Below are 16,404 nucleotides of genomic sequence, written 5' to 3'. Positions count from 1 at the left end.
AGAAATTCATTTATCATAATCTTTTTTACGTTTTATTAACAGAAATAAAAATGAATTTCCGGGAAACATAATTAAAACATAACTTTTTTTAATAAAAATCAGTTTGAAAAACAAAATCCATTTACAATACTCACTCTGCATCAAATCATGCTACCAAGAATAATAATAGTGAGTTTGAAAGATCTCATTTTTTTAGTCATCAAACTTAAGTTTAAAAAAACTAACAAGAAAAATGATATAAACCTTAGCTAAAGATTAATACATAATCAAAATAGCAATTTCACACAAAAAATAGAAAAACAAACAAATACATAATATAACTCAAAGAAATACATAAACTTCTATAATAGATATGAAAATTCATTAGAAATTTTTTAATCCATTTACTTTCATCAAACCAAGGTTAACAAAAAATTAAAAGAAAAGAAAGAGAGTGAACTCATGGATTGTTCTTTTCCTTTTTGGTCACACAATTCAAATAAAGGAAATTTAACCAAGAAAATAATGGAAACCACATCCAAGAATTATTACATAATTAAAACAACGATATTACAAACAGATTTGGAAAAAAAAAATAACAAATAAAAAAAATGTGTGTAGCGCAAAAAAAAACTCTTTAATCATTGCAAAAAAATTAATGATATAAAAAAAATCTAAGATTATTGTATCCAAATGAATATCTAAAATCCACACAACTTTCATATTCAGTGAAGAAAGTGATAGAACTCATATAGTACTAAAACTTTTAATAGTAAACACAATATGAAACCACATAAAAGGATAAAATGAGAGTACAAGATAAATTTAATGGAAAATACTTAAACATCAGCTTTGGGGAAGATCATTGAGAAACAAATCAGGAATTAAATTCAGTCTTGTAATTGTGATGGGACATTCTTTCTTTCTGGTTTGGGAGTAGGGAGTAAGTTTATTTTTCTGTTGCAATCTTTAAAAACAGAATACTCAGAATACACTTGACGTAAATCAATTTTCTAGTGAACACAAATTTAACATTCATTCAAAAAAATACTTAAACAAAATATACATTAACCTATTTCAGTTACCATAGAGAGAATGGTCAAACTCATAATACGATGAGATTGTGTTTTCATTAATCAAATAAACACATTGTCAAGAGACTAAATAATTAAAATGAAACAATATGAGAACGAATATTTGACAGAATTTTATTTTTAAAAAATACAATGATTTAGTGAAAATAATTATCAAACTATAATGTGACAAAAAATAAAATTTGAAATGTTAAATTTATTAGTTTGAAAGTTATAATTTTTAATAGAAAAAAATCAAGGTTTTAAGAGTGTTTAGTTGTAAGGTTTTAAATAGGATTCCTGAAATTAAAACCTTGAATTTTTTTAAATTAGTTTGGGTAAAATTACAGTTATTTTGTTACTATTTTTAATTTGAAGATCCTATTAAAAAAAACTATATCTGATTTTACCCAAACTAATAAAAAAAACTATATCTGATTTTTTTAATAGGTTCTTCGAATTAAAAATAGTTTTAGTTTTTTTTTGTTTACAATGACAGTTGGAAAAAATAAAGCAAATAAATACAAAAAATTAAAATTAAACAAATTAACTGGTTTTACCCAAACCGGATTTGTCTGAAATCTAAAATCATCTATATAAAGAAAAAAATACACTACCAAACACTAAAAAATCCGTTGGAGTCACGGCCGACGATAAAGCCATATCGACTAAGACAACTGCCGGAAAAAAAAATCATGAGAGTTAAACCGAAAGTTGAGTGACTTCCGCCGAGATGTTTACACCAAACCAAACGAAGATGAGCTAGTAGCACAGACAACGACCACCTCACATGTAGGGAGAGTTCACCGGATCCACGAACACGAAACGAGAGAGAGAGAAGCGTAAGGGTAAGAAAACCCAACAAAGCTAACAGTTTCTCCAGTTCGGAACGATGAGAGGATTGCCCTAGGGCTAGGGCACACCTTTCCACCGTCTTCCCTCCATCGCCATAGAGAAAACCCTAACATAAGTTTTATCTGCCGTCCTCGGAACGAACATTCAATTGAGCATAGGAAACTTGCAGTTCATATATGAGGCCAAATCCACCCACTACGTTGTGTCTCTTCACAAAAAACACTCCACCAAAACACCACAAGACCAGAGAACCATGGATCTTCGTGAATATGTAGAAAAAACCGAGAAAGGCTTAGGGTATCACAACTCGAACCTGACCCCACAGATTGGAGGCGCGAAGCCTGCAACTAGGCACCACCGGAGACCACAGTGGCTCAACCAAACACTCATACTCATATATAGTTCATTCATAAAGTAAATGGTATCTTCTTTTTTAATATTTACTTTCATTACTCAACTAGGTAAATCGGGAATTCAAATATCGATTTACAAGCTTGATTCGAACAAAATAAATTAATTCAAACTTTGAATCCCTAGCTTTGCTCAACTACCATACCGGTGCATTCCGCGAATTCACTCAATAATCCTAAAAATCAATTCTCGTTCTCAATCGTTAATGTTAATCACTAGAATGTGGCATTCTCCTCGCTGCCTCAGATACATGAGTAGCTGATTCATAACGATCTCTTCAAGCTTCTGATCTTCATTGACAATAAATCTCTTGACACCAAAGGTAAGGAGAGGGAGATAACAAACCTTTCAGAATGCCATCCTATCCTCGCAACACCCACGGGAAGGAATATAAGTCACAATTAGTCGAGGACCACAAGGAAACACACAGTCCGGATCAAAAGCGGGTTGTGATGGACACAAAATCTAGATGCAAGCTCCTCGTGCCCTAGAAACGAAGAAAAAAATTAACATGCCAGAGAATCTAAAAAGACACTGTGACACTGGGATGGCCAAACCCCACCCAAGTCTCCTCGCCGACACACAACTGTAATGACTTGAACATGATTGCAAACCGGCGTCTTGGTATGAATAAGAGGACCCCATCCAGTCTTTTCTGCGATATACGACCACATGTCACTGGAGAGGCAAAGAGTACCAGCAAAATGAGCCCGAGGAAGCTTTGAAACCACACGCGAAATGGATAGAGCATAAACTTGATATGGACAGTGAGGAGGATGAGCAAAAGGAGAGTAGCAACTGGAGAAGAATTTTTTCCTACCATAGACGAGAATTCAAACCCAAAACCCATGAGCTACACACGCAAAACTCCAGCTAATCTGCAGCCACACAAGCACATGGAAGACTGAGCACGTGCCGGCATAGCACCCCATCGCCTCCTTTGAACGGAAACACAACCAGGGCATAGACGAGACACCAAGCCGCGTCACACAGGAAGTTAACCCCTCCAACCACCATGGAGACAACCTCTGTAGATAGAAACAAAGTTAGAAAATGGGAAAACTCAACACATACCTTCACGCGTCGTCAACACCATGAAACTAAACAAATCTGCAAAAGGGAAAAATGAGATCTGCGAAGAATCAAAACCCTAAACGCCAACTCCCTTCCAAAAACACCCGCAATGCCTCGGTGATACTTCAAAATAGAATCCTCGGACGCCGGATCTACCTTCTCTAGGTGTAGAAATAGCGTTCCGACGAGAAGGTCACCAGCAGAGCGTCAACCATATCTGACACCACGAGAAAAATAGCAAGAAGAGTCAAGGGGAAAAGGAGAAGGGAGGAAGTGATGCCTCTGACGGCGAAGCTAAATCAGATCGCCGACACTTTAGGAGCATCGCCAGATTTTTCGTCTGTCAGACAGAGATTACAAATAGAGAAGTTTCTTTTATGTCCGATTTAATTTATAAAATGTTGGAAAACAAAAAATGGTATATTGGTTTCACTTTTTTTGCACGGATTGATAATTCACAACGTAGTTTTTATCATTTGGTGGAAACATACTACGGCGTGATGTGGCCGGTCAACAAGTGACCGTAATATGCGCCCGAGAAACAAAAAACAGGAACATGAAAGGAGATAAAAAAAATTATGATTAATTAAGTTGGAGAAAATATTTTCCTTTAAATCCGGCATATATAAAAAAAAACAGTGGTTATAGCATCCGTGTCTTTTGATGACGTGGCATTTACAAGCTCCTTAATTCGTTACTTCCGTTAGTTAATTTCGTTTCTTCCATTAACTAATCACAAACATCTGCTTATCCTTTTCGGTAATCACGTCTGATTCTCTTACTTAAGTATGTATCATGTATGTATGTATTAATGTTTTCCCTTGCAATATTGAATCATATACGAGTCCCATTTTATATGTGAGATATTTTATTTACTTTTTGTATAAAACTTTTTAACTACCAAGCAGTGATTGAATGTAACATCACTTTATGTGTTTAGTAGTATAGAACAATGTTGAAAAAACACTGTTAATGTATAGTGATTTTTAACTTTACTTTTTAAAGTTTGGTCTATGACACTTTTGGGATTAAGGATCTAAGACAATTGTTCCATTCGTTAATATTTCTCACATTACATCTTAATCTTTTTTCAAATCCAGAATCCATTTTTAGAAATTTTAATTTAGAGAATAATCATTTTTACCAAAGATATTTGAACTCGATGCATAAAAAACAATTTGTTTGCATTATTATTATTATTATTATTATTATTATTATTATTAGTATTATTATTACTATTATTATTATAGTTTTTTCTTGTAACAGAAATTGTTTGCATTATTTGCATTATCAATGACACTTTTGTAAATTACACATTTACACTACAACTGTAAGACACTTTGGATATTTAAAATTTATTACATTTGATTATCAACCACACCACCAATATTTATTCATCTGCGCAAATAAAAAAATAATAATTTATTTTCAAATTTATCCAAAAAATTGTACCTTAATTTACCCGAAATTAATTTACAGTTTTAAACTATATAATGGTATGTGAACTTTGAAGATGATAATAATTCGATTAGGAAACCCAATCGAAGTAAGTAAGAGTAAATACCTGACAATGCAGAAATGTTAAATATCGATTGTCTTATTATAACGATTTTTAATAATTATTAATTAAGATAATAATTAGCAAATGAGACATGAGGCGGTTACGGCAGTTGAGAGTTTCGTTCAAGTTACGGCGTTAGAATTAAGGGACTAAACGAGTAAACGGTAAACAAGAGACGGTGAAAGTGTAAATTGCGAAACTACGAAAACGTTAAATTCATACGAGTACTTAATTGTTCAATGTTAAAACCTCACCTATAGAATAAAAAAAGTAACAACTTCACTGCCTGTTAAGTAGCGGCGTTTGAAAACTAACGGCAACGTTAACGTTTCCTTTTTTTTGCGTATAAATAACGGAGACGGTTACCTTGGAGCTTGTGCACTAATCTGTCACTCGTCTCCTGCTTCCTCTAACCTCCTCTCTCCTCTCGCCGCTTCCTTTTTTCCCGAGAAAAAGTGAGAACATTTCAGAAATAAGCTTCCTCAATGGCGTCGTCGTCTCAGAAAGTAACCTCTGTTTGTTTGACCGTCCTCGTCCTCTTAGCTCTCAGTGCAACGATTCTCCGGAAAATTGAAATCCCTAGCTCCAGGTCTCTCTTTCTATCTGTAAATATCTCTTCGCTAAGGTTTCGTCTTCGTCCTCGGATCTAGTCTATTTTTTCTCTTCCGAGTTGCTTTTAAGTATCCGTTTAAGCTGCATTCTCAATTTCTACGAAGGATTTTGACATTTTCCATCTCTGTTCCAAGTAGTCCTGATTTTTTTCTCTCTCTTCGACTGATTTGTTTCGCAGCTGAACCTTTTTCTTCTTCTGTGTTGATACTAAGTCTCTGTGTAAGCTGCATTGTCTATTTTCTACGGAAGATTTTGATATTTTCCATCTCTGTCGATTTTCGAGTTTTCATGGATTTGTGCCCTATTATATTAATTTCGTAGCTGATTCTTTCAATTTCCAGTGATGTGCGAGTCTTTCTGTGAGATTTTTGAGCTTAAGACTCCAGATTCCGTAATAATGCTCTGTTTTTTTTCAGGAAGCTGAAAACAGAGGAGTTGCAGAGCTCAAAAAACAGCTCAACAATGGCGGCGAACAGGTAAAAGAGCGAATCAAAACTTGATTTTTTATTGGAATTTATTTGTTTTGCCGCCGCTCACGAAAACATGAAACGCGCTTTTAACCGCTAGGTTTAACCTTTTTGTTCAATTTTAAAATAAAAATAAAAGTGGAGTGTTAACTAACAATCCTCGCCGTTGATATGCTAAGGATCCCTCGGATTCGTTAACCGTTGCCTTTTACCTTTTTATTCATTCATCGCCGGTCACGCACACATGCTCTGTCTCTCTAGCCTAGAGTCTGATAAATGTTTATCATATATTCCACGTCAGTAAATAATTATCGACGATGATAAAAGTTAATAACGTGCAGTTTCTCAGAAGGGCTAAATAGTCAGTTTCATCAAAACGTTTGTGCTATACACTCGCATTTACATATTATCCGATTTTACTTGCGTTAAGATGTTACCACGTGTCGGACTGATCTCTTTTAAAAAAAAAATTAAATGTGTTGATAATTTTAGTTTATGGTTGGTCGCGTCATTTCGCAGGCTTGAAGGTGTGGAGTTGAATAAACAGCACGCGGTTGATGATCCAGATAAGGTTGCTGATGAAGTCTCTACCCTTGTTAAGGGTAGCTCACTTGGTAGCTCACTTGGTAAGGACCTTGTGGGCCAATTGTCATGCTCACGGGTTCGACGCCAAGCGGAGGCGAACTACCCATTCTGTCATCAAATGCGGTACTGGGTGTTGGGCCTTGTCCCCAGCCCAGGTAAAGCCCTCCCGGGTGAAGTGGACCGCTGCCTAACCGGGCCCAGGGGAATGACCCACGTAAGTGGGGAACCCCTGGATTATCAAAAAAAAAAAAAAAAAAAAAGTCTCTACCCTTGTTCAGATGTGAGTTTCTCTCTCTCTCTCTCTCTCTCTCTGTCTTTCTCTTTTGTGTGACTGCATTAAGTTTTATCGGGAATACATCGATCATTTTTTCATTATCTACAAATTGCATTTCAGACGACAAGTCTTAATAAAAGAACCCAGAAGTAAACTTATGTGTTAGTAGTATTAAAGAACATAGAACAAAAGTCTTGAATTTCTTTTTTATTTTAATTAAATTTGTCTTTTTATCCGTAAAAGTTGAGTTGCTATTCATGTCTCTTTAAATTTTCGTCGCGAAGCTATGCTACTTAAACCATATAGATAGGTACAGACATGAAACCAGCACTAGAATAAAACTGACACGTTGTCGTTTCACCACGCTCTCGCAATTGTCAGAGTTCGCACGGACATTGTCTTGTTTTGTATTTAACGGCCTCTTCAATTAGTTCGATTCACTTTTCTTTCTCTGTTTTTTTGGACTTTTGCAACTGCTCTCTACCGTCTTTTTGTGGCATTTAGTTTCTGAGAGTCTCTATCATCTTTGGTCTATTTTAGTTTTTCACCACTTGAACATTAATGAGACCGAAAAATCGATGTAAGAACAACTACTTTATTGACCTCATAAACCTACAAAGAAATTTATTACGTTAGGTAAGAACAAACATTAACGGTGGCTGTGATGTTTTAATCAGCCTCTACATTCCGGTAAAAAACCATAAAAAAGAAATCCTTATTTGAATTCATATGTTGTGATTAATGTATTAAGTTTTGATTTTCAGGAGCGAACATAACATCACAGCAAGGAGGAAGCTTGGATTTTTCTCATGTGGAACCGGTAACCCAATCGATGACTGTTGGCGTTGTGACCGTAACTGGCATAAGAACCGCAAACGCCTCGCCGATTGTGGTATCGGTTTTGGACGCAACGCTGTTGGTGGTCGTGATGGACGCTTCTACGTTGTCACTGACCCCACTGACGAAGACGTTATTAACCCCAAACCAGGAACTCTTCGCCATGCGGTTATCCAAGATGAGCCTCTGTGGATTGTGTTCAAGAGAGATATGGTGATAGAGCTGAAACAAGAGCTGATTATGAACAGTTTCAAGACCATTGATGGTCGTGGTGCTAATGTCCATATAGCCAACGGTGCTTGCATCACTATCCAGTTTATCACCAACGTCATCATCCATGGTCTTCACATTCATGATTGCAAGCCTACTGGAAACGCCATGGTTAGAAGCTCGCCATCTCACTTTGGCTGGAGAACAATGGCTGATGGTGATGCAGTCTCTATCTTTCAATCATCTCATATCTGGATTGATCATAACTCTCTCTCTCACTGTGCTGATGGCCTTGTGGATGCTGTCATGGGTTCTACTGCTATTACCGTTTCCAATAACCACTTTACACACCACAATGAGGTCATGTTGCTCGGCCACAGTGATTCCTACACAAAAGACAAGCTGATGCAAGTGACCATTGCTTACAACCATTTTGGAGAAGGATTGGTTCAGAGAATGCCAAGGTTGCTATTTTTTTTTTTTTTGAAATTCTTAGACTTAAGCTATCATCATTTGTTCTGATAGTAGAATTTGGATTGTCCAATTGCAGGTGCAGACATGGGTATTTCCATGTGGTCAACAACGACTACACACACTGGGAGATGTACGCAATTGGTGGGAGTGCAGATCCAACCATCAACAGTCAAGGAAACAGATATGCTGCTCCTAAGAACCCTTTCGCCAAAGAGGTTCAATTTCTAAATTTTGGTTTGTCTTAATAACAGAGGAAGGTGTTGTAGTGTACAGTTATCCTCATATCAAAGATTATTCAAATGTGGATCAAATAGGTGACGAAAAGAGTAGAGACAGATGCAAGTGAGTGGCAGAAGTGGAATTGGAGATCAGAAGGAGATCTGCTACTGAATGGAGCATTCTTCAAGGCATCAGGAGCAGAAGCATCAGCTAGCTATGGACGAGCCTCAAGCTTAGCAGCTAAACCATCATCAATGGTCCACACCATAACCTCTACTGCAGGAGCACTAGGTTGCCGCAGAGGCAGACCTTGTTAGTTCTCTCTATACCACCCATAGTAACTAACCAACCCTAAACCCTTTCCCATATCTATGGAAAGTGGAATATATAGTAAGTAGTACTAGTAGTCTTTCTGCTTTCTCGTTTCGTTGTGGTCGTATCATTGTTTCGGCAGATCCCACTCAGTTTTCTTACAGGTGGTAGGAATTGGTCAACCTCTGCTTGCTTTTTCTTCTTTTTCTTAAAAAATGGTGTTTGGGGAAACAAAGAGGAGCAAGCTCAGAAGCGTTGTTCAAAAGGTTTTCCTTCTTTTAAGAGTCTCTTATGGTTTTTAGTTTTTGTTTCCCATTTGGTTTTGGAGTTGTTAAAGTCCCTATGGTTTTACTGGATCTCACTCCCTTGCGTCTGTAGTCTTTTTGAGTTTCTCTTTCAAGTTAGTGGTCGTACTAAAGAAAAAATTGTAACAGAAGACGATTGAAAAGCTTTCTTGATTTTTTTGCAACTTCAGTTGTCTTTTATGTTTTGTTGGCTTGAGTGTTTCAGTAATTGGATGATTGAATTGATTTTTGAGTTCTAAAGGAACCTCTAAAGCAAACTACATACTTGTGAAATATAGGAATGAAACCACAAAACAGTTGGGAGTAGTGAGTAAATATAAAGGAGTTGTTACACTAACATGTGATGTGATGCCAAACCCATAAACCGTTGTATCCGATCTTTCTTTCTTCTTTTAAACTTGAGAAGTGGGTGGTTCTGTTTCTTGCTCTGCACGTTACTAGTTGGAATTTTCTGTACGCTTACTGGATTCATTTCGTAAGCACTTCCAAGAGATTACATGAGTAGCTTTATCCACTGGTTGTTCTCTCATAAATACATTGTCTGATCACAAACGGTAATTCATGTGAAACATATAATATCATCTCCTTACTTTGCGATCCTTCCAAGTTAGTGGTCATACAAGTCTCCCATAAGAGTATTTAATGAATATATTTTACCAAAAACAAGGGCTTTTTCTTTTCAAACAAACAAGCAAGGGCTCTTTTTTTTTTTTTTTAATGTCTACCAGCATTACAAACTTGAATTCTATCGAAAATCTCCTTAAACGCAGGTGTATTGCCAATGAGTTCGGTCTTTGCGAACATAGATTATTTATTTTGCAGACTCCTTAGGGAATCTGATTTGAGTTGTTTCTCCTGAATAATTAGATACATATAGGAAATAGAAATGTTAAGGTTTATAACAACAAAAATAGAAATCTTCAAGAGATCCTACGCACTAATTTACCATTACTGATCCACCCACCAGATCTAAAGTTACGCCTTCGAAGATGTGAGTATTAGTTATACTGAGCAAGCTACATGAAATCTACATTTTTTTTTTGATCTCTCATGAAATCTACACTAAAAGTTTAGATTCCTGGTAAAGATTTTGTTTCATGGCAACGTTCAAGAATGATATTACTACGAACGCAGTTCAATTCAACCAAATAAATGAATCACGCAACAAGGTTTCAATTCATGACAATGATTAGTGTTATTGTCTGTTGAGAATTGAGATCAAAGCAAAATCCAATAAATATGTTTTGCCATTTTATGTTTTGGTTAGAAACTTGTGAACAAAAGTGTTTCTAATTGTAATTCAGAAAAAAAGGAGAACAAGGAAAATGGGGACTGGGTTTTCACCTTAATTGGTATCATCATCTGTTGTCTGGAACACGTAGCCAGCCTCCTTAAAGTGAGATTTCACCATAGCTAAAGACTTGTACCGATGGGATATCTTGTTCTTTTCTTCCTTTGCCATTTCTGCATAACTACAACCAATATAGAAAAATCACCAAGCAAGCTTTCTCAGTTTTGAGGATATCTGAAAAAAAGGTCTAATACTACGTTTTCTGAGTGATAGAACAGAGGCGCACGTACGTTTGGTCATATCCATCAGGTTGAAACACTGGATCCCACCCGAAATCAGTTGGTCCTCTTGCTGGAACTATCTTACCCTAACATATCAATAACAAAGAAATATCAATCGAAATTTCAACAATTAACAAATAGAGAAACTCTAAAATGACTAAGCAGATAGAGCAGAAAGTTTGATATTTAAAAAAGGGCAGTGAACATACCGGAGTTTTCCCCAAAAATGTAAGAGGTTCAGCACCTGGACCATGCGAGAAAGAGAATGCACACAATGCATAAGCTGATTTATCTTCATAGGCCATCAGTAAGTTGTTCAAACCTGAACATGAGTCAGACCAAGATTGGGTTAGGAGATAAATAAAACAAAGGGTGAGGTGAGAAAAGAAAAAGAAACAGTTGATTATCACAACCTTCATGGCCAAGCTTCTCAAGAAACCACTTGCTGCAGAAGAAAAGAAAACAGGAAAGAAGATCAAAAGTACTAGAAAGAAGAACTCTACATAACTCCTACACAGTTAGTCCCACGCTGAATCAATCTGATACTGACCAAAAGTTAAATATATGTTCCTAGTAGGGGTGTTCAATCCGGATATCGGTTCGGTTTTTTCGGTTTTTCGGTATTTCGGTTTGTAAAATATAACTACCATTCTAAATCCATATTTACTTCGGTTCGGTTCGGTTTATATACCGTCGGTTTTCGGTTTATTCGGTTTTATACCAAAAACATAATTCTTTATTTTGGGATCATATTATATGAATTTTAGAGTCCTGTTGTCAACACATTCATTTATTAAAAAATATTATAAGTTTAAATAAAAGAACAAAAATAAAAAATGTTTCTATCATCTAATAAAATAATTAAATCTATAATTAAAATCAAAGCTCAAAATTTTGATAATAAAAATAAAAAACAAAAAATAAAACAGAAGCACGAAGCACAAAAAATAAGTTATTATATTCTTTCATATTTAGCGTTCATCAAAGTCATGTTTCTTCTATTAAACACGAAACTCTATTCGTTTATAGATAAAAAAAATTGTGAAGAATTTCCACTAATTGTTATCATCAAATTTATAATCTTTATTTCAATTTAGTCAATGCTAAATTAAAGCAAAAAGATCAAAAGAGACTAAGAAAATAAGAAGCATGTTTGCGATGAATTGTTATTTAATTATAGTTCAAGTGTTTTACAAATCAGAAATATTTTATTACTGTAAAAAATATGGTAATAGTTATTTGCAAAAAAATTAACTTATGATTTTCATACGTTGTTATAAAATATATACATATTTACATGTTTCTATTTTTTGATCGGTTTTATTCGGTTTATTCGGTTTTATCGGTTATATACCGAACCATATCCAAATCCTACGGTTTTTTAAAAATCATATCCATTCGGTTTGTATAGTATATACCAAATCCAAACCATATTATCTATTTCGGTTTGGTTCGGTTCGGTACGGTTCGATTTTGCCATATTGAACAGCCCTAGTTCCTAGTCTTACTTTCTAACTTCCAGTAAGTGAAGAAAATAGAGGTCTCTTCTAAATTTCAGTCCAGCAATGAATTAAGACATCCATAATCACAACACTCACACCAGTTAGCAGCTACGTAAAAAAACTAAGAACATGACTTGATCCAACCCAATTATAAGTAAATGACACGGACTTTGATCAAGAAAGACTCAGATTAAAGAAGATATACAGATGTAACTTGATAAGCTTGGTATATTTATGTCTGTAAGCCATTTACCTAGTTAATTCATAGTTTGTTACACATTGGGAAAAAGTAGAAAAATATATCCTCTCTTGTGAAGGATGGACAAGAAAGAAACAAGCAGAGCATTAAGAGAGGAGAACTTACATGTAAGGACCTGCAAAACCCCAAAAAACAAATAAGACAGTGTGACCAATTTATTCATAGAGTAAAATGAAATAAGGGAGAATGTTAAGGAAAAATACCAGGAAGACCCTTCAAAGCATTGAAACAGAGGCATGTATCCTCCACTAGCACTGGCCCATTTACCTTCTCATTCACAATGAAACACATTTTGTAACAGTTTATTCAGCACAAGTAAGAAAACGAGACAACAGTGTATGATCACAATAAAGCTTACACATTTACACATAAGAATGATGAATTTCAATCAATACAGGTAATATAATTGAGTATTCGAAAAGGGTAACAGCTTGTGGACCTGAAGAGCAGCCAGACGAGCTTTCTCTTTGGAGATATCCTCAGGCTCACCTTGCAGCTCAGGCACTGCACCTCAACAGTCAAAGAGTAATAAGAATGAGATTAACTAAAACTGGAACTGAGATTGAAATCGAAAGGGGGGTACGAACGGTCGAGTTTGAGAGACTTGAAAGGAATGGAACTCCCGATGATAGCTTTGACCTCTTCGAGCTTCTTCGCATTTCCCGTCACAAACGTCACCGGACGTGGCAATACCACCGCTGCTTTCGCCGCCGCCGCCGCCGCCGCCATTTTGTATTCTCAGATAGCAAAAAATAATCGACTCCTCCCACTGCAGCCCAGTTATGACCGTCTGATTATTTATTGAAGAAAAATGGGCCAAGTTCACGTATTTGTAGGCTCATTAAGTGTTGTTATCCTTGTTCGTCAAATCCGGTTTGCGATTGAACCAGTATTAGTTTAGGTAAACCGGGTTTTGATTCAATGTCCTACACGAAGATGCAAACACACAAAAAGTGTTTCAGCTACTCCTGTCGATACACAAAACATTTCAACAGCTTAATGTTACATACATAATATCAAACATTATTTTAAACTATTAACAAAGTCAAGACTATCTACATTGAAGAAGAGCATTGATTCAGTCTGCTTGTTGCGACTCTCTCTCTCTCTACTCCGAAGCTGTTTTTGGCTTAACTTCGGTGTCTGGTCTCTTTGTACCATCGTTCATTGTTGGTTCAGTGCCGATCCAGACTCATCCGACGCCTAAGTCTTAAGTCTCACGAATCTGGAATTTTTCGATCTCAAACTTTCCATGGATTGATTCCACCAAGTCCAACTATCAAAAAAAATTCACCAAGCTAACACATCCTAAAGTAAGACAGATCAACCTTCTGATTTCATTACTAAAGGGATCGAAAACTTATATCTCTAAGCTGAGAACCTGACTCTGATACTATTTTTAAGGTTCTGATTCCAGTTTTGTTTCACTTCTTTCCGGTTAGTCATTTGATATACGATCAAATTCAACCAACCTAACAAACGTTAGCAAGCAATAACACACATGAAATGTTTACGTACCGTACTTCGTTCCCTAATGTATGGGGAGAAACTCTCATGCCTTTACAATTGATCGATGTGATACAATAGCTGATAATGTCTTGTTTATGCAAGTACTACAAGAATTTGTACAGAGAGATCACCAGAGAAGATTTTGTGACAACCCGTCCCGCTCACTCAGACCTTGGATCACAGTTCTGCAGGGCACCGACCCTAACCCCTCACATGTGATCCCTCACTGACTCCCCATGTAGGTTATTGATGCGCTTGGCGTTACTCGAACCCAAGACCTCACCCTTTAACAACACACCCACATGACGAATTGCCACCAATTGACCTGGGGGAGTGTTGTTAAAAGGTGAGGTCTTGGGTTTGAGTAACGCCAAGTGCATCGATAACCTATATGGGGGAGTCAGTGAAGGCTCACATGTGAGGGGTTAGGGTCAGTTCCCTACACAGCTGTGAACCTGGGGTCCACGGGATTAGTGGGGTCCATGGGACAGGTTGTCACAAATTACCACATCGATTACGAAGAAAAGACGGTGACCTCTCAGCCTTCAATCCCTCGTTAGACCTCGAGGGCACGCAATCGATACCGAGAGAAGGCTCTTCTACTTAATCTCTCTCTTTTGTTATGACCATTACTTCTTTTGTAACCAACTCCCAAGCTCACCTGCTTGTTAAGTAATGGACTCGTATTCGGTTTAACTGTTTGCCTAATCTTTTGTTTGACTTGGCCCAACACTGAAAGGTTCAATGACCTAAACGACAACACTTCACACAAGGGAGTGTGGTTTCAGTATTCAACATCAAAATTATCATTTTTGGTTTGGGTGGCAATAAGAAACCATCTGTCACTGGGTGATATGATGAGAAGGTGGAACGTAGGATATATGACATATTGTATATTTTTAGAGCTAAGGAATCCCTTGACCACTTCTTATTTCCTCAAATGCAATTTCTCAAACCATTTATGTTGTCAGGAGCATGGCGTGCCTGACATTTGGCAGACTATGAAGCGAGAAAAAAAAATTGGCACATAACAACACTAGTCAGCACCCGAACCTAGGGAGCCTAAGGAGGGACTCAAATAGTAGCTTCTTGCACCATCTTTGTTACCTATTCGTTAAGAAAATTGGCCCAAAATAAAATTTTATACTAATCAGCCCTCAAGCAAATGCTTGATGGACTTGTATCCAGACCCGGCCCTGATCAGGAGTCACCTAGAAACCAAAATGCTTGAGGTACTTCAGAATGGGACCAAATAGTAGAGTTTATTTTATTGATAGTATGGGCCAAGAGAAAGAGAAGAACGCGGCCCAAGTTAAACAGAAGCCTGCATGTGTGGTTTTAGATGAAGCAACGGTTGAAACGTTAGTCTTGGACGGAAAGCAAAAGGAAACGTTACGTACCGGCGTGACAGCTAAGGAGATCAGTACGTTTAACAGATTTGGAGCCTTGACTGAGTGTGTTGTCACATGCTGACAAGATTAAGGATAAGATTAAGGTTGTGTATATAAAGTCCTTATGATGTAATGTTTTTGGCAAGTTGAATAACAGTAAAGTTAAAGTTATCTTCTTCATTAAGCTTTGCTTCTCTGATTCACATGGTATCAGAGCAATGGAAGATAATGATTCCATTTCAACTCCTTCTTTGAGTATCTCACAGTGTGTTACCCTCAAACTTTCTTCCACAAATTACCTGTTATGGAAAACACAGTTTGAGTCCTTTCTTTCAAGTCAGTTGCTTCTTGGGTTTGCTAATGGAAGTTCCCCTCGTCCAGATCCTACGGTCTCAGTTACTCAAGGTGAAGAAGTTGCAGAGCAAGCAAATCCAGAGTTCGTGAAGTGGATGAAGAAAGATCAGTTGGTTATGGCGTGGCTTTTTGGATCTCTCACTGAGGAAGCTTTGAGGTCTGTCTATGGTTTGCACTCGGCTCAAGATGTCTGGTTCTCGCTAGGGAAGAAGTACAATAGAGTCTCTGCAACCAGAAAACTAGACCTACAAAGGAAGCTTCAAGGTATGTCAAAGGGACAAAAGACTATGTCTGTGTATCTGAGTGATGTGAAGAGTGTCTGTGATCAGTTAGACTCGATAGGTTGTCCTCTCTCCGAACAAGAAATGATCTATGGTGCTCTTGCTGGTCTTGGTAAAGAATATGAGTCCATTTGTATTGTGATAGAGCATTCTATGGATTCTGTTACTGAGATGCGATTTGAGGATGTTGTGTTCAAGCTCACTACGTTTGTTGACAAACTACAGACATTTGTTTCTCCTCCTGAAGCTAATCCTCATCTGGCGTTTCATGCTGGTAGAGGTTACTCC

The 16,404-nt window shown here is 36.8% G+C and overlaps 2 protein-coding genes across 4 annotated transcripts; one reads left to right on the top strand and one right to left on the bottom strand.

Annotated features, from left to right (window-relative positions):
• The first annotated feature begins 5,318 nt into the window (after window positions 1-5,318).
• On the top strand, window positions 5,319-9,412 carry LOC125585505 (probable pectate lyase 15). Of its 2 annotated transcripts, none has more exons than XM_048754707.1 (6): window positions 5,319-5,542; window positions 5,982-6,041; window positions 6,552-6,634; window positions 7,643-8,402; window positions 8,489-8,627; window positions 8,727-9,412. In XM_048754707.1, exons 1-6 carry the CDS (start codon window positions 5,439-5,441, stop codon window positions 8,946-8,948), a joined length of 1,368 nt encoding a protein of 455 aa, XP_048610664.1. In that variant the 5' UTR covers window positions 5,319-5,438; the 3' UTR covers window positions 8,949-9,412. The 2 variants fall into 2 exon arrangements, with proteins under 2 accessions (XP_048610664.1, XP_048610663.1); XM_048754706.1 differs by having other exon boundaries at window positions 5,320-5,542; window positions 6,552-6,897; window positions 7,656-8,402.
• Window positions 9,413-9,451: 39 nt separating this feature from the next.
• LOC106426948 (inosine triphosphate pyrophosphatase) lies at window positions 9,452-13,371 on the bottom strand. 2 transcript variants are annotated; one of them, XM_048754709.1, is made up of 9 exons: window positions 13,169-13,371; window positions 13,021-13,085; window positions 12,785-12,848; window positions 12,687-12,696; window positions 11,234-11,265; window positions 11,030-11,142; window positions 10,830-10,906; window positions 10,593-10,720; window positions 9,452-9,789 (listed from the first exon to the last, which is right to left on the bottom strand). In XM_048754709.1, the coding sequence occupies exons 1-8, from the start codon at window positions 13,308-13,310 to the stop codon at window positions 10,594-10,596; spliced, it is 630 nt and encodes a 209-aa protein (XP_048610666.1). In that variant the 5' UTR covers window positions 13,311-13,371; the 3' UTR covers window positions 9,452-9,789; window position 10,593. The 2 variants fall into 2 exon arrangements, with proteins under 2 accessions (XP_048610666.1, XP_048610665.1); XM_048754708.1 differs by lacking the exon at window positions 9,452-9,789 and adding an exon at window positions 9,905-10,103.
• Between the last annotated feature and the right edge of the window lie 3,033 nt (window positions 13,372-16,404).

This window comes from Brassica napus, chromosome C4 (assembly GCF_020379485.1).
Source record: "Brassica napus cultivar Da-Ae chromosome C4, Da-Ae, whole genome shotgun sequence".
Lineage (NCBI taxonomy): Eukaryota > Viridiplantae > Streptophyta > Magnoliopsida > Brassicales > Brassicaceae > Brassica > Brassica napus.
The sequence above is the reverse complement of the archived record's forward strand: the minus strand, read 5'-3'. Positions and strand labels throughout refer to the sequence as shown.

Bases quoted from the DNA above. Each gene is read 5' to 3' on its own strand.
- LOC106426948 (XM_048754709.1), bottom strand. From the start codon at position 13,310: ATGGCGGCGGCGGCGGCGGCGGCGAAAGCAGCGGTGGTATTGCCACGT. The intron at 13,086-13,168 runs GTTCGTACCCCC...GTTGAGGTGCAG, and splicing joins CAAGTCTCTCAAACTCGACC to TGCCTGAGCTGCAAGGTGAG. The intron at 12,849-13,020 runs GTCCACAAGCTG...GTGAATGAGAAG, and splicing joins CTCGTCTGGCTGCTCTTCAG to GTAAATGGGCCAGTGCTAGT.
- LOC125585505 (XM_048754707.1), top strand. From the start codon at position 5,439: ATGGCGTCGTCGTCTCAGAAAGTAACCTCTGTTTGTTTGACCGTCCTC. The intron at 5,543-5,981 runs GTCTCTCTTTCT...GTTTTTTTTCAG, and splicing joins ATTGAAATCCCTAGCTCCAG to GAAGCTGAAAACAGAGGAGT. The intron at 8,403-8,488 runs GTTGCTATTTTT...GTCCAATTGCAG, and splicing joins TTGGTTCAGAGAATGCCAAG to GTGCAGACATGGGTATTTCC.